Source organism: Carica papaya, chromosome 9 (assembly GCF_054855325.1).
Source record: "Carica papaya isolate Zhongbai chromosome 9, ASM5485532v1, whole genome shotgun sequence".
Classification (NCBI taxonomy): Eukaryota; Viridiplantae; Streptophyta; class Magnoliopsida; order Brassicales; family Caricaceae; genus Carica; species Carica papaya.
The window spans coordinates 1,025,604-1,035,168 of record NC_142317.1 but is presented as its reverse complement, the minus strand read 5'-3'; the positions used below and the strand labels follow the sequence as shown (position 1 = coordinate 1,035,168).

Below are 9,565 nucleotides of genomic sequence, written 5' to 3'. Positions count from 1 at the left end.
TCAAAAATATATATATAATTTATATAAATTAAAATTTTAGTACAAAAATGTGTTATTCGTATTATATTATATACAAAATTTATGATTTTATATAAAATTTAAAAATACAAAAAATGGTAGAAAGGGCAAAAAAAAAAAAAAGTACTATGTTTCTTTTTTTTTTTTCTTCGTTTGAGTGGAGGATGAAATGAAAGTGGTATGAATTATGAGATTCCAGAAGTTTGTAAACGAAAGAGACGACTATATATATATATATATATATATGTAATGTGTGTGGCCTACCACTTTACCAAAATAGTAGTAGAGGTTTATGGTGATGCTCTTGAATCCAATACAACTAACTTGCCCTTTTAGGTTTACAATTTCCATTTCGGTAAATTACTAAATTCATACCCGATTTATACTCGTTTAAGTTTATAGTTTTTCTATTCGTAGTTGTTATGTACTCCGATAATATGTTACATTGAAAGTCAATTAGGACGAATTAGTAAATTATCTCGGATAATTTAATATGACAGCTCGTCACATTTATAATCATTATTAGTAAATTATATAAATTTTTGTTAATTTTTTTATAAAAGAAATATATAATTTACTAATAAAAATAAAATAATTATGAGATTTAACAATAATTAACAAAAATAATTATATAAAATTAAAAATTAACCTGTAATTATATCAAGGGTTAAATGGTAATTTTGTTAAATATTATGAAAATTGTTGAGATAAAAATCTTTTTCAAGTTTTTTAACAGCCTTTTTGAAGAGCCTCTTCACGAACTCTGCCGTCTTCGACTACCGCAAGCCTTTTTTCCACTCCCATCACGTGCCAGCTGACCTAGAACTCACGCTTTCCCCGTCGTATATCCAAAAGGCAAAAATTTTCCAAACTCTTCTTCCCAACGCGTGCTCTCCACATTCGAATCTTCATCGTTAATGTAAAGGATGCACCGTCGGATATTGGAGCGTAGACGCACATCTTGATTGCGCAAGTTGCGAAACGAACCCGAATAACCACCCCCGTTTTGTAAACTTGTACGGTTCGTCTTGCGGAGCATGTGGGTCCCCACGTGTGATTTAATAATCTTTTTTTTTTTTTAAAGAAAAAAAAATTTATTGTTATTAAATGAACATTCGAGAAGTGTGTGAAAGACAATAGGAGTAGATGAGGTTGTATAATACGACAAGTGGGTGTCCTACCATAATCACTGACAATCTCACTGGTGATAAGTTGCTGTTCGTTTAATATCAGAAACTAATTTTGGTGCTTAAACTGCCGATAATTATTAGATTTTTTAGTTTTTTTTTTGTTTCTTAATTATACATTATTTCAAAAATAATATATTTATTTTTCTTAAAAATATGTCACGTATAAATATATAAATAACAGTAAATTTACAAATGAAATGCACATAAATTTTAAATTTATTTCAAATTTAAAATTATATGTAAATTCTATGTGAAATTAAAAGTTCATTTTTATTTTTAATTAGATTTTTATAATTTTTAAATGCAGTTTTTTTTAATAAATTAAAATAAGTGCGAATTTGTAAATAAATTCCGTAATATTTAAGCATACTTTTATTTTTTTAATTTGTAAAGAATCATAAATTAATATATAAAAATATAATTTTTAAATTTATAAAAATTTATTGAATGTAAATTAAAAAAAAAATAAGTGAAGTATGAAATTAAAAATAATTTTGAAAAAAAATAGTGAATATTTGGGTTTGGGGGATATTTTTGAAAAAAAAATACCAGAAACTGATGGACAAAATGCGATTAGAAAAAATTACGCTACGTAAGACCGCTCAGTCAACAGCCCTGATAAATCGGAGTGTGCCACGTAACAAGGCACATTGATTCGGTGCCACTGGGGAAGCCACGCTAGCAATCTACGTGCGCGCGATCGGACGGCCTGAATGCGTTCCTACGCGCGTGGACGGTCTGGATTTGTTCCCTCCTTAGGCACGAACAGACAGTCGCAATTAAACGTGATGAACGGTCCAAATTCGTTTCCTATTTAAACGCCATCGTACAGTCGAGATCAAATCGCGATTAACGATCTAGATTCATTTATTATTTAAATGCGATCGGACGGTCGAGATCAAATGCGATGAATGACCTAGATTTAAGGGAGACGGGTATAAATATCTCGTATCATACCGAACTCAAACCCTAGCCACCAACCTCCTACCGGAGAAGAAGAACCAATCGCCGGAGAAGGGAGCCAACCACCGCCCGCCAAAAAAGGAAAAAATTCTCCTATCCGTTAAGAATTTGATTCCAACTACTCCATGGTCAAATCAGAACAAAAGGAATGGTGGATGAGTCAGAAACCACAGACAAAGCCCGGCACCGCTGCGGACAAAACCTGAAACCGCCTCCAATGAGCCCCTTCTTGTTTTCTGTTTCGTGCAATTTTTCTACTATTGTGTTCACCGTTCTGTTTTCTATAAGTTGACTGAATAAGAACGTCCAGTCGCGAAGAAAAATTCTGCCACTGGTAGATTTTTATTTGTTGACTTTTTTATTCCAACCGAGATCTCCTAATGTGTTTTCTCATATGGATGGGTATAAAATATGCTAAAACTAACCGAAACTAGCCAAAACTGGTCGAAAACAGCCAGTCTGAGGCAAATTGCCGTCGCGAACGACAGTGCCATCACCATAGCACGGTGATGCCGCCGTGTCGGAATTTTGAAATAGACTAAAAAACATTTTTAATACCAATTTTGAGTTTTTTTGGGTATTTTTATGTAAGTGAAGCGTGTTTTAATTTCTGTAGGAAAATTTAGAAAATCCGGGGACTACTAGTAGGCGCAATATAAAATTTGATATTTCGGACACTGATTCAAGTAAGAATCTCTCATCTTATTCTCTATTATGGAATTGAAGCTTAATTATCAATAATACTGTATTTTGCATAATTTAAAAAACTTCAAGAATTAATTACAGGTTGCTAATTGAGGCAGAACTGGTTATTTATTATTGTTTGCCATATTTAATCAATTGTTTAATTTTACAGCTTTAAATGTATGATAATATACTAGAATTGGTAAAATAATTTGGTCATGTTTCCTTTATACATGTCTTTTTTGTTTTGCATCGATTTACGATTAAATTGTGAAATTAAAAATTAAATATAAACGAAAAATTGATTGGTTTAATGAATAAATGAATTGTAGCCTTACCGGATATCTTGAGAGACGGTGGACAGATCGAGTACAAAGGGAACCCCACCGTGAATGTCACCTCATACCGAACGGGGTATCAAAGATTGGTATTTTAGCGCTCATATCGGACGGAGTATGAGAATGACTCGTTTCACCCTCATACCGGACGGGGTATTGAGGGATGATATTTTTTGTTCTCATACCATACGGGATATGGGGACGGCCGGTTAGTTGACAAAGTTGGATGTTGGTTTATGCGAGTGGGACATCCTTATAGACCCCCATAGATACCAGTAGACAATTAAAAATGGAAATTTGTTATTCTTACTTACTTGAATATGAGATTATGATGTTGTTTAGTTATTGTCTCTATACGTCGGTTTTAAAAATCTTGCAACAGTAAGTATGTAATAAATAGTTTTACTTATGATAAATGAATTTATTTAAATTAAGAGCTTCATTAGTTATTTTTATGATTTTACTAACATTTATTCTTTGTATCGATAAGTAGTGTGATATTTTTATTGGGCTAGTGTATCTCACCTATTTATTAACTATTTCAGGTTAAGAAGATCAAGGCTCAGATCCCGATCAACAAGGGGGTTGTGGATAGTTAACCACCAAGACTCATTTAAAAGCTACTGAATGTCGTAATAAGATGCTCAATTGTCTACTTTTCATTTATTTCTTTGATTTTCTTTTGTTTTTTTAGAAGGGACATTCTCGTATCTCTATTGGATATTTAAAACTATTGTGTAATAAATGTAAACCTTAACTTTATTATTCCGTTTCCGGATTCAATTTATGATTTTATTTTTTTTTAAGTTCGCGGGTCTCTACATGAACAAATATAATAATACCAAAAGAAAGCACGCCTATGTATTACACATTGTAGGTCAGAAAACCCCGATAAAATTCTCTTAAATGATGTTCATAATTCTCATAGGAGGTTATTATAGGAAATATAGTTCGGGAGGCCCGTTAAAAGCCAGATTTGCTAAATAGTCCACACACCGATTTTTTTCTCGATAGACATATTGTATCTGAACAATCTAATATTTTATGAGTCAGACCTTAATAGTCAAAATAAAATTATAATGATATTAAAATTCGTGTTGAGTGGGAGCACATAATTGTTAAGAACCCTATTCAGGATCTGGACGAATAGAGCACTATCTATCTCCAATATAACACGGCACGAGCCCAGGTTCCAAACCAACTCGAGACCATACAGGACCCGCCATAGCTCTGACTGAAGAACATAACAAACACTAATGTTCTTGAGTTGCTCTCCAAGCCACTGACCATTGTTATCCCTACCAACCGCACCGGCGCAGACAATGTCGTTGCTTTCACAAAAGGCCTTGTCCGCGTTGATCTTGATTCTCATGGGACGGCGGTGTCCAACTGATGAACTTCTCCTACTTCTCAACGCGATGGCCAGATATTGAGTAAATAAAATATTTATTTTATCTACAAACGTACATTGATTAAGATTAAATTTAAATTAATTATTACAATAAATACCAACAAATTAATAAATTAACTTATTTATTTAATTTAATTAAATAATTAATCCATTCACAAGGCTACTAAAGTTTTTTCTCTATTACTTTATATAATTTGTGTATATGTAATATACATACATATATATATATATATAGGTACATAAAGAAATTAACTATTAAATAAATATATTTTATCAATTATGTGATGTATAAATATATATAAAAACACATCGTTCCTTAAATACTAACTTAGATTATCCATTGATTGATTATTGGGTCAACTACGGTAATTATGCATATAATTGAACCTTCCTTGCCTTTACATCTTCACTTTTCATTTACTCGAAAAGCCAAATTTAAATTATTAAACAAATTACAAGAAAATACCAAATTCAATTAACCCACCTAACTCATCCAATCCCTTTCTCAATAAATTTTTTTTTTTTTTTTTTTATAAAATATATAATATATATATATATACAGACACATAAAAATACCCATAAAAAATAATATTGAATTACACAAAAATTATAATTTATTAATTTAAATTTAAATTTAAATATAATTTATTTTGTCTGTGTAAAAACAAGTATATAATAGGATGACAATAAAGTTAAAAATGTACCATTCTCTTTAATCTTTTTTCAGTGGCCTTTTTATTTTTTTGCAGCACCATAAATGGTTCCATTGCTGCACCATAAATGGTCCACGGAGTGGCCGACATTTTCCCCCACACCTAATTCCTTAATTTAATTCCTAACTCTCCCACCCTAAACCTCATTTACTCCTAACCCCCGAGGGGCATTATCGTCAATACGCACGGCGACCCCTCACAAGCGGACAAAATAGGTGGCGCATTCGTAATATTCCGAAACTCTTTGGTTGAAAAAATTAATTACGGCATAATACGTCTCTAATCTTCTACTTAAGTGGAAATGACTCCAGGGGTATTATGGTCAAAACAACCGCACGGCGTCGATCGTAAAAGGACAAAACCGGGGGTACGCTCGTAATTTCATCGGAAAGATTGGTTACAAACAGAATGACGCCCAGGGGTATTATTGTCATTACGCAGACGACGAACGGAAACGGACAAAAAAAAATGCGTGGCATATTCGTAATATGGGAGCCCATGGGACACCGCTAATTATTTTTATTTTTATATGCTCAGAAGAAAACCGGTTTATTTTTAATTTTTTATTATTTTTTTGAGCTTTTTAATTATTAAAGAAGCTAGTTACATAATGATACTTTTTCACGCGGATTATTTTTATTTCAGGCGATAGAGATGATAGGGAGACCAGAGGCAGAGGCATTAGTTTCTTTTATGGCGGTGACTCGCGTATAGTTCCTCTCTTGGGAGTTTTAGGGACCAGCCCCAAACCAAGCGAAATCTGTTGTCTTCTTCTCCGGTAAATCGCTAGTCGGAAGAATCTCGCCGGACGGAGGTTAGTGTTGCGGCTCCCGTCTGCGTGGAGAGGGAGAAACGAAGACTCGGTGTTAATCTCACGTATCTTTTGCGGTTTAATGGTTGTTAGGGTGGAGAGAGAGAGGTAAAAAGCGTATTTGGATCAGATAAGGGGGGAAAATGAATGGAAGTGCTGTGGCAAATGGAATAGGGAGTGTGGAGAGTGAGTACATAAGGAGGCATCACAGGCATGATCCTGCGGAGAATCAGTGTAGTTCCGCTCTCGTTAAGCACATCAAGGCTCCTGTTCATCTCGTAACACTACTTTCTTTATCTTTTATGTTTCTACCTGTGTATCTTTAGGCGTGTTGTGTTTTTCCTTATCTGTTATGCATGTCTTTAATGTGTGTTTGTACTCTTAGGTTTTTTCTTCGATTAGGTTTCTTTTACTTGCGATCGATGATTGATTTGGAAGTTTTGGTTTATGAAGATTCTGTAGGTTCGTGTTTATCTGGAAAGTTTTTCTCTCCGTCTTAACTTTTTTCTTTTTTCCCTTTCGTTGTTCGGACTATATAGGTAGATAGTGGATTAAAGAACGGTACATACATACATGCGAGATCTTTGAAGATTAGGCTAGAGATTTGTGATGTAATTTGTTTTCCGGAATCGAATTTCAGTTTTTGATTTTTTTTTTCTCGAGATTCTATGATCTCGATCTGTTGTGGCTTCGTTTCATTTTGATAATTTTAACAGAATCTGGTGCTTCGCTCCTCGTTTCAGTTCTTTTCGTAATTTTTCTTTCTTAATTTTAATCACTCTGTATTTGTGTTCTGAGAAAGTGCAGAGGAGAAAAGATCGATATTTTGTTTTGTTGCTTCTAAAAACTTGTGTGGATTTTCTTTGCTATTTCTTTTTTGAAGTTGCTAAATATCGATTCTATCTTGCAGTTACTTAAGCAGGCAAAAAAGCGAAACACAAAGTTTACCAAGTTTATCGAGATTGCTTTTACTAGGTTTGGTTAATACTCCAAAAAAAGCATTTTCGTCCTCTTAGATTTGGATATGATTGTGTTGGAATTAAAATCTTATCCAATTCTTCCTCTCCTCTGCCCCTCCCCCTCCCCGCCCCAACCACCACCACCAACACCACCACTAAGCACCAAAAGGGAAAGTTCAACTTCTCAGTAATGTTTTTTGTGGATTTCCTTCCATGTGTTTAAGGTTGGTAAAAACTCATAGTTGATCTAGTAGATGAGTCCTTCCTTTTTTTTTTTTTTTTTTGGCTGAGGGTGTTTTCCAGCTATGACCTATTCAATTCTCGAGAGAAGTTCTCTGAGCTTTTCACTGTAAGCTGCCGAGAAGTAGAGATTTCAAACTACATTGAGCTGAAAGGTTTTGTATTGCATCTTCTTTAAATAAAATTGTGTGGAATATTCTTTACAAAATGTCTCTTTTTATTCTTTTCCTCTGCAAAGAGATGGGGGTTTGTGTATACAGTTGAAATGAATGTATTAAGGAGGAAAGTAGAGTGACATTGATGGTTGTAGAAATAATTTGTTTGATCTTAATCATGAAGTGTAAGTGCTTCTTTAATGAGAGTTTGCAAATTGTTGCCTTTGGTTTGGGTTGTTTGTTTTAAGATATGATTATACCTATTATAACTCCTGAAATATGTCTTACTTTGTTTGAACAGGTTTGGTCTTTGGTCAGAAGATTTGACCAACCTCAGAAGTACAAACCGTTCATCAGCAGGTGCGTCGTGCAGGGAAACCTTGAGATTGGTAGCCTTAGAGAAGTTGATGTGAAGTCAGGTCTTCCTGCCACTACAAGCACTGAAAGATTGGAGCTTCTTGATGATAACGAGCATCTTCTCAGTATCAGGATTGTTGGTGGGGATCACAGGCTAAGGGTACAGAGTTTCTTCTTTTGATAATCTAAGCGCTTCTCTTCTTTGGATTACTCTATCATGTTCTTTGGCCTACCTTGTTTGATGTTCTTTCAGTTTTATAGAACAAAACGAAAGTCATGAACTTAAAGTGAATTACTGGTTTACCCAAATTTAATTTTTTAATTATACAATTACTTCTTTTCACTTTGCTATCTAGTATTCAAGACCTTTACTAGTTGTTTTTAATTATACAATTAATTCTTTTCACTTCATGACCTTTACTAGTTGTTCTTATTGGTGAGGATATTTATACTCGTCAAATCAGGCTTTTAAGGTTTGAAATGCTCTGGATTCATAATTACTTTGTTGCTACCTTTGCACCGAAAAAAGACTCACATTTAACTTGCCTAATTTACAATGTAGCCCAAAGCTCAGTTCTTTCTGTTCTGGCTCAGTAGTATGGAGACTGGTTTTACCTTTTCGACTTGTGATATTTGATTAAGCATCATAGATCACAGTTCAAACCTTTTTGACTATATCTTTTCCTCCCAACAGAACTATTCTTCGATAATTTCACTACATCCAGAGATCATTGATGGAAGGCCTGGAACTCTGGTGATTGAATCGTTTGTGGTGGATGTGCCTGAAGGGAATACCAAGGATGAGACGTGCTACTTTGTTGAAGCTTTGATCAAGTGCAACCTCAAATCACTTGCTGATATCTCAGAGCGGCTTGCGGTGCAAGATCGTACTGAGCCCATTGACCGGATGTGAAAAGTGGATTTCATTTGGTTTAGGTGGAGGGCTTGGATTGCCGTGGATGAAGCTTCCGGGGCTTTCGTATCTCGGAGGCTATGGAGTCAGACTGGCAGTAAAAACTACTTCCATCTTCGTGATATAATTTGCTCTTTTTCTTTCATTCCCGTTTTTATGTTATCTGTCTTCGCTTTAAAAACTATGTGCTGGATTGTCCTCATTTTTAGTAGCTCAAGAACCACAGCTGTTATAAAATTCTCTTTCTAAGAATGAAAAAAAAAAATGGGAAAAAAAGAAAGAAAAAATAGGTTCTCCTATTCTGTCGTTTCCAAGTTTTGTCCCTGGTGGTATCTCCTATTGTCTGTGTATATACATATATATATATGTTATATATATAGATATAAAATATGCTGGGAATAGTTCATTTTTGTGTAAATTTTGCACCTTGTATTGTAGTCCCGAGGTTCCTGTGGCAGACATTTGGTTGCAGTGAAACTGTAGGGTAGCTTTACATTTCAAGTCACTTTGTAATTACTATGTTCGGTACTAAACTAATTTTATCTTTGTTTTAATTATATCTATTCCCCCGTCCGTCCATCTACCGTATCTCGAAGAGGCTCGTGGGAAAAAAGGTTGAAGAAAATGACACTATTCTATTACGTTATTATTATATTCCCACCGATAGTTTCATTTCCAGTTATCTTTTTTTTCTCTTTTGTCCCAAGTAGGAATTGGAAATTTAACTTTGAGAAACTGCAGGCAGGAGTAGAGATGGTGAATTGAATAAAGTAGGTCTTTTAGAGCCATGCACGGAACAGACGTTTTGATTTC

At 34.2% G+C, this 9,565-nt stretch overlaps 1 protein-coding gene across 1 annotated transcript; it reads left to right on the top strand.

The window, feature by feature from the left end:
• The first annotated feature begins 5,929 nt into the window (after nt 1–5,929).
• Nucleotides 5,930–9,051, top strand: RCAR3 (regulatory components of ABA receptor 3). The gene is made up of 3 exons (XM_088210661.1): nt 5,930–6,406; nt 7,784–7,999; nt 8,534–9,051. Exons 1-3 carry the CDS (start codon nt 6,272–6,274, stop codon nt 8,750–8,752), a joined length of 570 nt encoding a protein of 189 aa, XP_088066787.1. The 5' UTR covers nt 5,930–6,271; the 3' UTR covers nt 8,753–9,051.
• Nucleotides 9,052–9,565: the final 514 nt, after the last annotated feature.

Coding starts and splice junctions, on each gene's coding strand:
- RCAR3 (XM_088210661.1), top strand. CDS start 6,272: ATGAATGGAAGTGCTGTGGCAAATGGAATAGGGAGTGTGGAGAGTGAG. Junction 6,407..7,783: donor TCAAGGCTCCTGTTCATCTC/GTAACACTACTT, acceptor TTGTTTGAACAG/GTTTGGTCTTTGGTCAGAAG. Junction 8,000..8,533: donor GTGGGGATCACAGGCTAAGG/GTACAGAGTTTC, acceptor TCCTCCCAACAG/AACTATTCTTCGATAATTTC.